The 16,694-nt window shown below is 38.3% G+C and overlaps 1 protein-coding gene across 2 annotated transcripts in view; it reads left to right on the top strand.

Moving 5' to 3' along the window:
• Positions 1-16,694, top strand: part of LOC111569174 (transcription factor IIIB 90 kDa subunit-like) — a 149,176-nt gene that overhangs the window by 8,228 nt on the left and 124,254 nt on the right. For both annotated transcript variants that reach the window (XR_008599964.1, XM_055005666.1), the window contains exons 4-5: positions 7,935-8,108; positions 13,463-13,494. Coding sequence is in view for 1 of the 2 variants with exons in the window: in XM_055005666.1 (XP_054861641.1) it covers positions 7,935-8,108; positions 13,463-13,494 (206 nt within the window). In the remaining variant the exon portion in view is untranslated. The remainder of the gene's footprint in view (positions 1-7,934; positions 8,109-13,462; positions 13,495-16,694) is intronic.

The raw sequence follows: 16,694 nt of genomic DNA on the forward strand, positions 1-16,694 counted from the left end.
CTTTGTGAGTCTGCAGGCGTCTCTGAGAGAGAAACATCTTCTTCTGCTTCTTGTTCTTCTTTGTGTCGTCCAGAAACGTTCCCCAGCGGCCGTCTGCGCCTCCGTCGTCTCCCCACCGACTGATTCATGTCTGGGAGCACCAACCCCACCTCCTCCTCTGTTTGTGTAGCTGTGTTGGGCAATAATGCATCACCAGCCTCTCATGTGTTGGTCCACAGTGTGCTGCAGTGTAGGCGTGATGCCTGGAATTTAAATATAGCTTTAAAAGCTGCTTCGGGCCACATTCTGGTGTGAAAACATACTTTATCTGAACAGCCTGACTCTCAAACCGGAGACTAGATGTCGAGTTGGAAGTAAATGCTGCTTATTGATACTGTGGTTGTTATTTTAATAATAGAAATGAAATGAGTTCTGTTCAGTAGCTCTGCTGAGCTTTTTGGACTCTTTTAGCTCAGTGTTTTGAATCCACGGTTACAACATTATGCCGTTGTTTGCAGTAAAAAAAAAAAAAACCTGCTGAACACAACCTGCTCAGATCCAGATGTTTTTCTCAGGAGGTGGTGGAGATGATTACCAGATGTTTGAAGTAGGCAGTGAACAGATGGAAATAAAAGCAGTAGTGGATTGAGAATTAACAAGATTTTTAACGTAGAGAAGAGCACAGAAAGACCACACGGCAAAATATATCGGCTTTAGTAAGAGTTGATGACAACAAATGAAATAAATCAAATCAATTGTCTTCAACAGAGACCAAAGGATCAAGAGACAAATACGAAGTTTAAGGCTCTTTCAAAAATAGTATTTTAAAAAAAAAAAAAAAAAAAAGTTTCTCTGTAAGGCACCCCAAAATGATGAACCTTAACATGAAGCTTCAGACTGTAAATCCACACCTGACCCTGTCCAGCTACCACATTAAAACATGGATTTCATAAAAATAACAAAAACTACTAGTTTTCTCTGTATATGTTAAAGTCTAATCCGGTGTACTTACCGCTCTTTCTGTAACTTTAGCTTTGTAACAAGAGTAGTTTGTTTATTTACATAATTAATAAAGTCCAAAAAAATCAATGACCATACTTAGTTGTTTGCTACTTAGCAGTTAGCTTTCCATGAGCTAACCCTATGACATTAGCTATGTAAATCTATCCATGACTGTAGCTGTGTAGTTAGCTCTTTTTCTATAACTTTAGCATCATAATAAAGGGTTGTATTCATATAAATATTTGATAAACAATCTCAAAAATACAAAAAAGCAAAAAAACAAAACTTGTATTAGTTTTTAGGTAATGTTTGCCACAGCTGTCTTAGCAGTTAGCTTTCCCATGACAAAGTCCTATTTAGATGTCTGTCAGACTTTAGCTTTATAATAAGGGTATTTTATTTATTTACATAAATAATAATGAAATAACTAATTTGTTCCAAAAATCAACAACAAAACTTGCTTGAATTTTAGGTAATATTAGTCATGGGAATTAGCTGCTAGCATTCATTGGCAGTTAGCCTTCCTTGAGCTAGCCCTCTGATGATAACTATGTAAATAGTTGTCTCTCTGTGACTGTATCTGTGTAATTAGCTCTTTTTAAAAATAACTTTAGCATCATAATAAAAGAATTTATTCTTTTAAATGTCATTTAGATGTCTGTTTGACTTTAGCTCATAGTTTCCTGCTTTTATTTGAATATGTGGTGAACAAACCCCAAAAACCAAAATATCCTCTCATTGAAATTAATGTTTTATTTACTAACAGTTTGTTGGTTAGCAATGTTAGCTGCTAGGTTTCCCATGGTAAAACCAAATCCCTTTGACTTTTTTTTTTGCTGCTCTTTTTTCCTGTAATGTAAACACAAAGTATATTTTCCACTATTTGCATGGAAATACTATGAATAGCTTTAACTGGCCTATATAGCCTCCTCCTTTGAGCACTCCTGGATCATGTTTGCTGCTGTTCGCCATGTTTTTGGGTATTATCTTTACTGTTTTTAAAACCATATCCAGGTGTTTTTGTATCTCCCAGGATACTTCCATCTGATGTGTAAATCTCACCATCTCACAAGGTGTCCCAGTTTTTGTTCATGTAAATGTTATGCAGTGTTTTTTTTTTATTTGTTTTTAAGCTCTGATTAAGGATTCAGTCAGTGTTTACAGGTTTGAGCTGAGGAGTCAAGTAAAGTCCAGAATAACACAACTTCAACCTGTGAAGAAAAGCCCTAATTAAAGCTGCAGCCTGAGTCTCTGTCCCACTTATTATCTATGACACAAAGGTGCTAGGAATTAGGATAAATATTGCCCTTTTTATTTATAACTGGCTCAGTTCAAAATGCACCAAGCAAAGCAACACACCTTTCTATCGACCTCACACTGTTGCTTTTCTACATTTCTAATGTTTTGAGTTCATTTTTGTCTCTTTGGTCTCCTGACTGTAAGTTTTTTATTTAATTTGTCTCTCATGGTTGCTCAGTTCCTTCATTTTGTTGATATACAACCAAATTTAAAGACAGATTAGTGTTATTTATGTATCCCTACATTACTATTAAGTGGAATACCAAACTAAATAACTAAAATGTCAGTTCATTAAAATCTGTCATTTTCATTTACAGCTAGTCAGAAATCAGATATAGCGCTTTGATGTTAGCTGTGTAGCTAGCTGACTTTGTAGTTATGCTGTTGGCACTCTTTCTTGGACCTTAGGTTTGCAGTTACCAGATTTTGTTTAAATATGTTGTACACAAATTCAAATCAAAATGTCACCTTATCATAATATCAGATGAAACCTTAGTTGTAGCTAATGTTAGCCACAGCAGTCGTAGCAGCTAGCTTTTTCTCTGATGTTCTGTGTACATTGGAATCTCCCCATTATGGTTGCTTTGTCGTTAGCACTCTTTATTAATTTAAATATGAGGTAAACTCACAGAATAATCAGAATTAATGTTTTTAATTTACTGATAACATTTAAGTGAAAATCAATGCCTAAATTTTGGTTTAGTTTAAGGTAATGCTCGCTGCAACAATCCTAGCAGCTGTGGTGTACGCAGTGCAGTGCAATGAGAGATGCTCTGACCTGTACATTGGAGAGACTAAGCAGCCATTACACAAGCGCATGGCACAACACAGGAGGGCCACGACCACAGGCCAGGACTCAGCAGTCCACCTCCACCTCAAGGAGAAGGGGCACTCCTTTGATGACCACAAGGTGCGCGTTCTAGCCAGAGAGGACAGATGGTTTGAGAGAGGGGTAAAAGAAGCCATTCATGTCAAACTAGAACGGCCATCTTTGAACAGAGGAGGGGGCCTCAGACACCACTTGTCTCCCACTTACAACGCCGTTCTTAGAGCCCTCCCAAGGAGGTGCAGCCATCATTCCCACCTGCAGTCAGGTGACCCCCAACCACCCTCCTAGAGGGCTGGGAGGGGTAACGACCGCCCATCAAAGGCTAACGACTCACATTAACACCTAACGAGTCTATTGGTTTCGGGTCTTTGTCCACTTGTTTTTGCCACCACCCTCCTGGTGGATAAATATCTGGTACTCCCCACCAGGCTTTCAGGACTGAAGAAGCCTCTTGGATGAGAGGTGAAACGTTTTCGACTCACACGAGGTTAGTCCAGTTGCCATAACTTATGCTTGCTTGAGACTAATCCTAGCAGCTAGCTTTTTCTTGATGTAGCCCTCTGTCTTTAGCTGTGTAGTTAGCCCTTTAACTATGACTAAGCTTTGTAGCTAGCTGTCCTTATTTATTTAAATATGTCTAGTTTGCTGTCCTTCTTTTGGCTTTAACTGTGCTATTAGCTGTATCTGTGACTTTAGCTGTGGTGATAGCTTTCTATGACTTTAGCTGTGTAGTTAGCCCTTTAATTATGACTAAGCCTTAACTGTTCTTATTTATTGAAATAAGTCAATTTGCTGGCTTTCTTTTGGCTTCAGCTATGTTATTTGCTGTTTTTCTGTGACTTTAGCTGTGGTGATAGCTTTCTATGACTTCGGCTGTGTAGTTAGCTGATATTTTTTAGCTTCAATCATCTAGTTAGCTGTCATTTTTTATTTTAGCTGTTGTTTTACATAAGGCGTGTTGTTAGCTGTATTTGGTTTACATTTGCTGTGTTATGAACACTCTCATGACAAGCTGATTTCTTAGCTGTCTAGTTAGCTGTGTCTCTGACTTTATTAGCTGGCTTTAGCAGTCTAGTTAGCAGTTTTTCTTAGCAGTCTTTCTTTGGCTTCAGCTATATTCTTAGCTGCCTTTCTGTGACTTTAGCTGTGTTGTCAGCTTTCTATGACTAGCTATATTTTTTTAGCTTCAGTTGTTTGCCATCTTTTTGATTTATGCTGTCTTTGTTTTACTTTTGCTGTGTTAATAACCGTCTTATGACTTTAGCTTAATGTGAACTATCTTTCACTGTCTAGTTTCTGTGACTTTAGCTGTTTAGTTAGCTGTGTTTCTATGACTTTAGCTGTCTAGTTTGCTGTGTTTCTGTGACTTTAGCTGTTTAGTTAGCTGTGTTTCTATGACTTTAGCTGTCTAGTTAGCTGTGTTTCTATGACTTTAGCTGTCTAGTTAGCTGTGTTTCTATGACTTTAGCTGTTTAGTTAGCTGTGTTTCTATGACTTTAGCTGTCTAGTTAGCTGTGTTTCTATGACTTTAGCTGTTTAGTTAGCTGTGTTTCTATGACTTTAGCTGTCTAGTTAGCTGTGTTTCTATGACTTTAGCTGTCTAGTTTGCTGTGTTTCTATGACTTTATCTGTTTAGTTAGCTGTGTTTCTATGACTTTAGCTGTCTAGTTAGCTGTGTTTCTATGACTTTAGCTGTCTAGTTAGCTGTGTTTCTATGACTTTAGCTGTTTCGTTAGCTGTGTTTCTATGACTTTAGCTGTCTAGTTAGCTGTGTTTCTATGACTTTAGCTGTTTCGTTAGCTGTGTTTCTATGACTTTAGCTGTCTAGTTTGCTGTGTTTCTATGACTTTATCTGTTTAGTTAGCTGTGTTTCTATGACTTCAGCTGTGTTGTTTAGCTGTCTTTGCCTATGCTGTTTGCTTTCTTTCTATTGCACTGACTACAGATTTTACAATGAAATGAAATCAAGGTCTCTGTCTGGATTCAAACCAGAGAAGTTGCAGTTACACGGCTGTTACTTAATCCAATAGCCCACAAGGACTTCAAATTATTGCATATGTTTTGAAAGAAGGATTATTGAAATAATAGTAGGAGACACGTAACACAGGATTATTTCATCTATTTGATCTGAAGGTCAAAAGAGTGCCTCTGAAACTGTGTTTACGTGGAGTTTCAGTAAAATTGGTGACGGAAGAGACGGATTAAGACCACCACACACTCAGATCCAGATGTGGTTGAAGCTGGTGATGATGATGCAGATGTTGACGTGTTTGGTTTCAGACCTGAACAGCATGACGAGGCAGGATGAGCTCAGATTCTTACATTCCCAGACAACCCACTCAGTTCAGCAGGTCACACACATCTGGCTGTGTGGATGATGAGGATGTTCGACGTGTTGATCTGAGGTCGTGAACTCTACACACATGCACGCACGCACGCACACACACACACAGGTATAGACACACAGCTGATTAAAGGCAGCGCTCCAAATATAAACTCCTTCTGTCTTGAGTCTCCAGCTGCTGTTCCACCTGAACTGGTTTGTGCAGTGTACTGATGTGCGTCTAAAAACCGGCAACACGTATTTTTTTTGTGTGTGATTGCGTGTGACGACATGGTTATACAGGCACATGTTCATTTGCACACGTGTGGGTAATGAGAGCCTCGTGCTTGTCTCCAGGTGTGTGTCCTGACATGCTGGCAGGATTTTGTTTGCGTACAGCAGCGATTGTATAATTACAACATCGCAGTACTGATGAAACAAAAACAAGACCAAAACCTGCACCAGTGTTTAAAAATGGGCTTAAAGGATGATTAAAATAGTATTTAAATCCTCACATCTAAGCTGAGGTAGTTATTGGATGTTATGATCGATCCTCTTGTTTGTACTGACTGACTGTTAGCTGTCTAGTTAGCTGTGTTGCTATGCCTTTAGCTGTGTTGTTAGCTATGTAGTTTGCCATCTTTGTTTGGCTTCAGCTAAGTTATTAGCTGTAAGTTTTTGGTTTCAGCCATCTAGTTAGCTGGAACTTTTTGACTTTAGCTGTGTTATTAGCTGTCTTTCTGTGACTTTAGCTGCACTGTTAGCCTTTTGTGACTTTAGCTGTCTATTTTGCAGTCATTTTTTGGCTTCAGCTTTTTAGTTAGCTGTGATATTTTGACTTTAGCTGCTTAATTAGCTGTTGTTCTTTTACCTGTGTTATTAGCTGTTCTTTTACTTTTGCTGGGTTGCTAATTGACTTTAGCTGAGTTGTTAGTTGTCTTTAGCTGTCTACTGAGGCATGTTTCTGTGGCTTTCTACTAGCAGACATAACCTGTCTATTTAGCTGTGTTTCTTTGACTTTAACTGTGTTGTTAGCTGTCTTCAACTGTGTGGTTTGTCGTTTTTGTTTGGCTTCAGCTATGTTATTTGCTGTCATTGTTTTACTTAAGCTATGTTATCAGCTGTTCTTGACATGCTTTAGCTGTGTTGCTAACTTATTTTAGCTCAGTTGTTAGTTGTCTTTAGCCATCTAGTCAGTTGTGTTTCTATTACTTTAGCTGTTTCTGTAAGTGTTTAGCTATTAAGCTAAAGGTCGTAAGCTGTCTACTTAACTGTGTTTATAAGACTTTAGCTATTAGCGGTCATAAGCTGTCTAGTTAGCTGTGTTTCTTCGACTTTAGCTGTATTATTAGCTGTCTTTTTGTGACTTTAGTTGTATTGTCAGCTTTCTCTGACTTAAGTTGTCTATTTAGCAGGCACTTTGTGATTTTAGCTATCTAGTTAGCTGTAATTTTTTTTGACTTTAGCTGTGTTATTAGCTGTTGTTGCTGTTGCTAAGTGACTTTAGCTGAGTTGTTAGTTGTTGTCAGCTGTCTAGTCAGTTATGTGTATATTACTTTAGCTGTTAGCGAATGTAAGTTGTCTAGTTAGCTGTGTTGCTGTGCCTTTAGCTGTGTTGTTAGTTGTCTTTAACTGTGTAGTTTCCCGTCTTTCTTTGACTTCAGCTATGTTATTAGCTGTCTTTCTGTGACTTTAGTTGTATTGTTAGCTTTCTATGACTTATGCTGTCTAGTTGGCAGTCGTTCTTTGACTTCAGCTATGTTATTAGCTGTCTTTCTGTGACTTTAGTTGTATTGTTAGCTTTCTATGTCTTATGCTGTCTAGTTGGCAGTCGTTCTTTGACTTCAGCTATGTTATTAGCTGTCTTTCTGTGACTTTAGTTGTATTGTTAGCTTTCTATGACTTATACTGTCTAGTTGGCAGTCATTCTTTGACTTCAGCTGTGTTATTAGCTGGCTGACAGTTTCTAAGGGTGAAAATGCAAAAATTCCAATGTCTGAAAACATGAGATTACCAAAATTCAGCCAAAGTATTTTCCAGAAATAGTGTTTTGGGTCTGAAATACCAAAAGCAGGAGAATATTCAGTCTCTTTTGACACAAACTGACCCTGAAGGATTATTTTTAGGATTTTCTGTTTTACCTCTAATATGATGATTTGTTGGCAATCTACTACATTTTCTGGGAATATTCATGGTCACCAACAAACCAAAACATCTTCTTGTGTACTGTTCATGTTTTCTATTAAGATAAGACATTCTTAATCCCACAGTGGGGGAATTTGCAGTGTTAGAGCAGCAACAACAAACAAGTGCTAGTTATAGAAACAATAGTATTGCAGAGTGGTGTTAAAGCTACTGAATGCATTGATAGAGTCAGAAAATGATCCTCAAATACACCATGAGTCTTTTCCTGTGATGTACTGTTTGCTTGTGTTTCTTCTTTCATTTACTGGAGATAGATGCTGAATATTTGTACTTTCTTTTTTGCATGTGTGTCCTCAGCTAAGCAGCACATCAACACTCTGGGTCACCAGCTGCAGATGAGTCAACACTGCCTGGACACGGCCTTCAACTTCTACAAGATGGCGCTGATGAAACACCTGACCCGCGGCCGCCGGTCCGCCCACGTCATCGCCGCCTGCATCTACCTGGTCTGCCGCACCGAGGGAACGCCACGTATCCTTATCAGTCGTTTCTGTTGTTCTAAGAGTTTAGATTGTTCTGGTGATGCATTCAGTTTGTTTTTATGTCTGAATGACACTAAACGTAGAGATGCTCTCTGCAGAGATCCTCTCAGCTTTTGCTCCTCCAGCAAATCAAGATCAAGCTGTGCTTTATTGTTCCGCGGGGAAATTAGTCTTTAGCTCAGAGTTACTGCCACACAGAACCTTAATTAACAGAGAAACAGCACATAGCAGCGTTTCTATGACAAATAACGGATTGCAGTTCCCAAAGTTCACAAAGTGCAGGAGTTCAGTATCCCTGGGTGGGGACCGCTAATGCAATTAGCATAATGTTCGATCCAGACGGCTAATTAGACTGACAACAAACATTTAAAATTATTCATTTAGGTTATTTGAATGCTGCTGTTTTGCTGTTATATACAAGTATAGTCACATTAATTTAATTCTGGGAAATAAACTGAAATTATCCTTTGAATGCCATCCAGTTTCAGGGTGTTTTTACTCACTGTGGACTATTTTTTCTCTCCAATATAAAATCCTGCAGCTTTATGGAAACAGAACAACTATGACTAGAAGCAGAAATAACTTAGAGATGTTTTCTGTCCTGCGTAATGCCGTTATAATGCTATAAATCATAAAGAGAAGAAATGAAAGTTGCATTTATTGGATTATTTATTCTACACAAATTCAAAAAACCTGGAATCAGCATTTTTTTTTTTAACGGTCACCTATACTAGAGTAAAGGGTGACTCTGTATACTGTAGATATCTTAACACTGACATTAATTTGCTTCCATATTCGTCTCCTCTGTGCTCTGTTTAACCTCACCCAACCGGTCGGGGCAGATGGCCGCCTTCCCTCAGCCTGGTTACCTCCCTATTCCAAGGTTTATTTTCATTCATTTCCACCGTCTCCCATACGAAATCTAAAGGCATCTTTGGATTGTTGGGTTTTCTGTTCTCAGTTTGTCATGTAGTCACAGTGAAACTTCTGATGTCCACGTTTTCAACATTTTGGGGAAATTTTTGAAGTTTTTGGTGGGAAAAAAAAAATGTTAAAAAATCTTTATTTTTATGTGAATGTTCTTAAGAGAATATTAGAAGTTTTATTGCTATATATGTCATCACTTTAGATATTTTTAGGATTTTTTGGATGATTTTTACTCATTTTTTGAAAATATTTACAAGAATTTTCTTGCTAAATTTGGGGATTTTTTAAAAAAAATTAAACTTTTAAGGAATTATTGGAATTTTCTACCTGAAGATTTTGCAAATTTTCCAAAATTTGGGGATTTTTTTTGTTGAATTTCTGGATTTTCTCCGACAAGGATACAATATTTTTTGGTGCCGGTAAATGAAGACAACAGGAAGGTTAACCCGGCTGAGTCTCATCAGAGTCGGCAGGTTAGCTCAGATGTGAATCATAGGAGCCGCTCGTCTCTGTTCTTCTTAATGTTTCATAATCAGCTTATTGAAGTCCAGCGATGTGTCATCAACGGGATAATGGGACTTTTAGCTTCATGCTTTTTTCATAAGCAGAGCGGCTCTTTGTTTTTTTTTCGTGCTCAGTGTGCCGTTCGCTCCTGACTCACTTTGCCTGCGAGGATGATTGTGTTACGTAACGGCAGCTCAGGACGGCCGGGACGGGTTCACCTAATGAAAGCGAGGCGAACCGGGTGTAATGCTTCCTGCTGCATTGTTTACTGAGCTTTGTGTCGGAGGAGCGACGCTGCGGTAAAAATAGCAGCGCTCACTTCCTTTTCCACAGCTGGCTGAGTCTGTAATGTTGTCACAGGGGAGCATCGGGACGAAGGAGAAGGAGAAACATCCGTCTTACCTGCAGTTTAATTTAATGAGGAACGAGCACAGAAAAGACCAGCAGACTGTCTGATTCGTTTTTAGGCTGCTACCAGATTGTTCTTCCACTTTTTTGGTTCCCTTTTTATTCTGTTTTTCCTTCTGCTTCTTGTGTCCCTCTTCTCCAAAAGATCCCAGAGACATATGCATATATATTTAACCCTCTGAACTCCCAAGTATAGTGATGCTCAGACGCAGTAGGAAGTCTCCGTTAGGTTGCTAAAACTGAAATATTTTAGAGGTTTGCATGCATCTTTCACCTGATTTGAAACTCTGTCCTAACAGATTTTTATTTTTTTTTTAGTAACCTAGTTTGACCTTTTTGCCATAAATTACTGATCAACGCCGCAGGTTTCAGATGACCTGAGCACATTCAGTTCTGTAGATTTTGTGAGTTATTCCATTTCAAATTTAAAATGGGGTTTGTCAGATTTATGGTGGATGTTTTGAGTACTTTCCAAGCTCGTTCTTTTTCCAAAAATTGCCCGTCGACCCACTTTGAGAAAGTATTTTTGCAAGCTAAAGCGATATGGTTGTGATTGTGGTACCACTTGTCACACCTGCTTGATCAGCCATGAAAGTTCAAGAACACTGCCTACAGTTCAGCTGAAAACTCTGAATTTTTGTCATGTGACTGTTGGTCACAGCTGAGTCAGTCGTGGTTTCACGGTGGCGACAAAGAGCAAATTTTTTCTGTTTCAGAAAATAATTAAACCAAACAGCAAATTTTTTGGTGTTTTTTTTTTTAATGAAACATTCAGAATAAAGTGATTTTGATTAAATATCAATGATATTTGGCTCAGTTTTCCAACAAAACAGTGCATCACACTTGATTTAGAAGCTTTTTAGAAGTTTTTTTTTTGCTCACTGAAGTGATATTTGTGGTACAACTCATCACACCTGCTTGATCAGTCATGGAAGTTCAACAAAGTATGTAAACACTGCCTGCAGTTCAGCTGAAAATTCTGAATTTTTGTCACGTGACTGTTGATCACAGCTGAGTCAGTCATAGCTTCACGTTGGCGATGAAGAGAGCAAAATTATTTGTATTTTACCGAATTTTGTTACAGCAAACGGTTAATTTTTTTGGCATTTTTTAAATGAGACATGCAGAATGAAGGGATTTTGATGAAATATCAATATTTGGCTCAGTTTTCCAAAACAGGTTTTTTTTTGCGCTCTATATGTTTCATTTTTGCAACCAGTTGTATTATAATCAGTATTTTATATGTTTCATTTTGTAATACTGTGACATTCACCTACATTCGGTTTAGAAAATATCACTAGTTGACTTCTGCATTATAGTTTTTTGTTTGTGTCCTCAAAAATGTTTTTATTTTTTTAAATTATTTTTTTATTTGATCTATTTGTCCAGTATTGTAGAATCTGAATTGATGTCATTATGAGAAAAAAAAAACTGTGAAATTTTCTTTTTTTAAAATTTTTTATCTTTAATAGTTCCTCACAGAGGATATTGTTGTTCAAACAGCCTAAAAAGAAACTGCTGAAAGTAGGTTGACGGGTTCAGAAAATATTTGAATTATCATGCTGAAATTTGCAGAAATATCTTTATAAATGTCGGTATTTCATATTTTAAAAAATGGTCAATCAGAGAGGATTGATATGAGATGAAATGACTCTAAACTGCAGCTTTAACCCGTTTTGTGCCGCTGAACGATCCAGGTTTTGTTTAGATTAAACCACTGAACATTAATCTGCTCTAACAGCTCCAGTCTGCTGGTTTCAGGCAAATTTTTGCTCCTGTAGGAATTACTGACGGCCAGCTCTGGTGTCGACGTCTGAGTCATCCAGAGGTGAAGGTCAGGGCCGACCTGGAAACCATCAGAAAGCCGTTTTAGTATTAATTTCCTCTCATTGCTGCTGTTCATCCACTGCAGCTCCACAGGAAACATAATTTTATACTAAAATAAGCAACATTAGAAGCTCCAGATTGGTTTGATCTGATCTGAATCCTGTTAGCGTCTCTTACATTGAATCTCCTTCGTCCATTCTGAGTCCCACTCGGCTGAATTTCTCTCCTGAAACCACGAGAATCACTTTTAACCCTCGTGTCGTCCTGCAGGTCAAAATTGACCCATTTTAAAGTTTGAAAATGTGGAAAAAAAATAATAAATTTCACCATGAAACTTCTGATGTCCACATTTTCAACTTTTTTGGGAAATTTTTGAACATTTTTTGGTGGAAAAAAGAAATGTTAAAAATGTTTGAATGTAAAGAAGTTTCACTGTGAATTTTTTTTTTTTCCCCCCACATTTTCAAACTTTAAAACAAGTCAACTTTGACCTGCAGGACGACCAGGTTTAAGGGAAACTTTTAAGAAATTATTGGAATTTTCTTCCTGAAGGTTTTGCAAATTTTCAGCAATTTGGGGAATTCTTTTTGCTGACTTTTTGAATCTTTTTCAGACAAAGAAACAGTGTTTTTTGGTGTCTGTAAATGAAGACAACAGGAGGGTTAAAGCTCCTGATGGACCAGCTCAGGTGTGATTATTCCACTTTTCCCTGTCTCTGCGTCCAGATGTGCTGCAGACCTGCTGTCGTTTATTTTCCTCATTAAGGGAGTCGTGTGTAATCTCCAGACGCCGTGTGCTCGGATTATCTTTTCCCATTTCATCTGCGCCGCTGCTAATTCCATTGTGAGGCCTTTTCCAGAGGAGCCTCTGCTAATCCGGCCCCGTCGACCCGGAGACTAAATGCACCTGTCGCCACGGCGACCGGGCGCCAGGAGGCTGGGATGTGTGGAGGCTGATGATGGAAATGTGTGCGTCTGGTTTGGTTTGGTCTGATCTGAGGTGACGATTGAGCGTCTTAGACTAGAATCACTTCCACTTACTGTGTTTTTAATTTTCATTAATTTAACACCAGCTTCCTCAAAGTCATGAAATCAGGAAATCTGCAGCTTAAAAGCCACAGATTCATGATTCTGCATAGAAAAATACACTTTAGAACGTGTGAAAAAATCTCTATCTATGTATCTACATATCTATCTCTCTACATATCTATCTATCTATCTACATATCTCTATATCTATATAGCTCTCTATAACTATCTCTATCTCACTCTATAACACAGTTGTAGTTTTGGGGAAAAAGATGTTTGGGATAATTTAGATCTCTAAAAATCAGCCCCAATAACTGAGCATTGGTTGAGTTTTAGATGTTAAATCAGGGGTGTCAAACATGCGGCCCGCGGGCCAAAAGCGGTCCTCCAGAGGGTCCAATCCGGCCCTCAAAGTGTAAAAATTCCAGAGAAGACATTAACTACAGATTGCAAATTAGTAAAACTACAAATTTAAAATAATTTCTAGACCATGACAAGTTGTTTTGATCATAGAGTAAAATACTAGATTGTTCTTTTGTCATTTTGTGTCTCGTTTTTGTAATATTCTGTCTTGTTTTTGTTGGGGTTTTTTTTTGTCTTTTTTTGTTTGTTGTTCTTGTGGTTTTTCTGCCTTGACCAGTTTTTCTCAGACATGCTGCTGGATCTGAGCGACCTGTTGCAGGTACGTTGATTAAATCTGATTATTGTTTTCCTAATTAACCAGCAAATAGTTTGTTCTGTTAAAAATAGTGAAAAATGTCCACTGTAGACTAATAATTGAGTCTAGGGTTTAAGAAAACGTTTTATTTATGTCTTTTTAAGACAGTCCACAGAATTTAGCTGGAGCACAGAGTTTATTTTTGGCAAGTTTTTTAAAATGAGACATACAGAATGAAGTGATTTTGATGAAATATTGAAAAGATTGAAAGATTTTGGCTCAGTTTTCCAACAGATCAATGCATCACTTGATTTAGTTTGAGAAGCATCAGAAAATGTTCTATTTTTACATTTCAGCTGATTAATGGTATTTTTTAAGCCAACATGCTCTTCAACACCTCTGGTGGGTTTTAGGGGTTCAGAGGGTTTAGGAAAACTTTTTATTTCTGTCTTTTTAAGCCCGTTCACCTCCCATGGTGCACCTCTGCCCGACTGTGCTCACGTCCCGCCGTGTAATTAAACCTGAGTCCTGCCAGGTTAAATTTAGAAACCTCCATTTGTCTGCATATTTAACGGCAGCCGATTGGCGGTGAGTCAGGGGTGTGGCGCTGCCGGGGCATTTCTCAGAGTCACAGCTGGTCGGGGGGGCTTTTATTTTTACGCTCCCAGCTGTCTTGGACGAGCTGCCGCCCCTCCTCCTGCCGGGCGTTCAGGCCCAGCAGTGGATTTGAAGTGGATTGTGGGTGCAGGGGTTGTTAATGCTGAGCATTTCTGAGGGGAGGTTCTGCTCCACCAGTCGCTCCCTCACCCATCCACACCCACAACATTGTTGGGATGAATGGTCGCCTGTTGTCACCGAGCTGCAAAGAGCTTCTGGATCAATACTGACTTTAAATATCAGCTGCTGTCTCTAGGTTTATCTCTTATATTTAGTTTCTTTCATTCAGTGCCTCCAAAGTTCACTTTTTACCCACATTAAATGCATTTCTGTGCAGAATTTTGAACAACAGGTGTGTTGGATAGAAATTACTCAGTTTGCTCGGTGTAAACAACCGAAAACTCTCTGAATTTTTGTCAGGTGACTGTTGGTCGCAGATAAATCCGTCCTGGCTTCACGGTTGTGTAAAGGAACGCAGAATTTTTTGGTTTTCACAGAATCCAATTAGAGCAAACCGTTTAATTTTGGCACATTTTAAACCAGACAAGTGATTTTGATTAAATATCTTGATTTTTAGCTCAGATTTGTTTATTTTCCCGTCAGAACGACACGTTACACATGATTAGTTTAAGGAAAATCTGATGATACATCTGTATTTTTAGAGTTTTGGCTGATAAATAATGGAATTTTTAGGCGTAGACATTATTTCTTGTTTCATTCAGTGGCTCCAAATTTAATATTTACCTACATTAGATGCATTTCTGTGCAGAGTTTTGAACTATTTGTGTTGGATAGAAATTAATTTGTTTGCTTGGTGTAAACAACTGAAAACTCAGAATTTTTGTCAGGTGACTGTTGGTCGCAGCTGAGTCACTTCAGACTTCTCAGTTAGACCGAGGTGCACAGAATATTTTGTTTTTTACAGAATGCAGTTGTAAGAAATGGTTTGTTTATGGCAAATTATGGTATGGTATAATTATCATAATGACACTACAAATTAGTTCATATCTCAGAACCAGAAACTGCTTGGAGTTCAGGAGGAAGATCTGAAGTGCTGCAGTTTTTAAGTTTCTTGATCCTTGTTTTAGCGGTAATCACCCAGTAGTTGACGTTTTGAAATAAATTTATTATCTTTGTGTAACGTTTAAATGTTGCCTTTGACCCTCTGAACCTTAAAACCCACCACGTAGTTTAAAAAGCTATTTAATATTAAAAAAGAAACGCCAAAATGACATTTTTTCAGAGCTGGAAACTAAAAAAAACTTGTCTGATTTTTAACTTTCCAACAGTCCTTGAACTAAAAGAATGAACCGAATTTAAGCATAAAACTGGAACCAAACTTGGTAAAAACAACAAAAAATGTAGAGTTCCTCGGCCCAACTGGTGAGCTATTAGTAACTTAACTTCCACCAACAGTCATGTGAAAAATATATAGAACTGCAGGCAGTGTTTTCTGACATTTCTGAGTTTTCTCTCCTTCTTCATGGTTGTTCTGTTTCCATAGAGGTTCAGGACTTTAGATTACAGTGAAAAATGAACCAACAGTGAAGAAAAAAGGCCAGAAATTGCTGCTTGGAGTTCAGTTTTTCCATTTTTTATATACCCAAATTTTGATATCTGCAGCTTTAAAGTGAAGCAGTTCATAAGTTTCTTGAGACTAACATCCATGATCCTTGTTTTAGCTTTAATCACCCAGTAGTTTGATGGTTTTAAGTACGTTTTATCGTCTTTTTATAATGTTTGTGTTGCCTTTTAACCTTTGAAGTCTAAAGCCCATCACCTAGTTTAAAAAACTGTTTAATCTTTAAAAAAAAAAAAAAACATCAAAATGAAAGTTTTTCAGAGCTAGAAACTATAAAAATGTCTCAGAAACTGCTGCTTGGAGTTCAGTTTTTCCATTGTTTATAGAAGTTTTTTTTGTTTGTTTTTTAATCTGCAGCTTTAAAGTGCTTCAGTTCTTCCTTGAGAACCGACATTCATGCTCCTGGTTTTAGCTTTAATCACACACTTGTTTTTTTAAAACCCAACCACACTTGTTCCACTTCCTCCTCCTCCTTCAGTGTTTCTGCTTTTGTGTATAAATTCCTCGCTGGATTCCACTTTCCTGAAATAGCGGCGGAGCATCTGCCCGACTTTAAGTTCTCTGAGTCCGTCTGGAGAGAGTTGGTCTGGAGGAATCTGACCCCGGTTCACGACCCGGTTCACGACCCGGTTCACGACCTGGTCCTGCAGCTTTCACTGCCGTCTGCTGCAGCTCCGTCCGGCTGCTGCTGCTGTTAATTTGTGACGATGATGACGATGATGATCGATGCTGATCCTCACGTCTTTGTTATTCAGCGGATTCCGTCAGTAGGTCCTTTCAGATGCAGCGGGGGCGGGTGGATTTACTGCAGAGCCTTCTGGAGGTGTTGAGGACAATGAAACATCTGTGAGGGGAGGATCCAGAGTGATAACCTCGATGACACACTTTACCCCAGAAACCCCCAAACAACCTGCTGCTGCTGCAACAAACCGGAGTTACAATATCTAAACTACGACACTACACACTGCAGAAAAGAAATAAAGTG

Source organism: Amphiprion ocellaris, chromosome 20, assembly GCF_022539595.1.
Source record: "Amphiprion ocellaris isolate individual 3 ecotype Okinawa chromosome 20, ASM2253959v1, whole genome shotgun sequence".
NCBI classification, from domain to species: Eukaryota; Metazoa; Chordata; class Actinopteri; family Pomacentridae; genus Amphiprion; species Amphiprion ocellaris.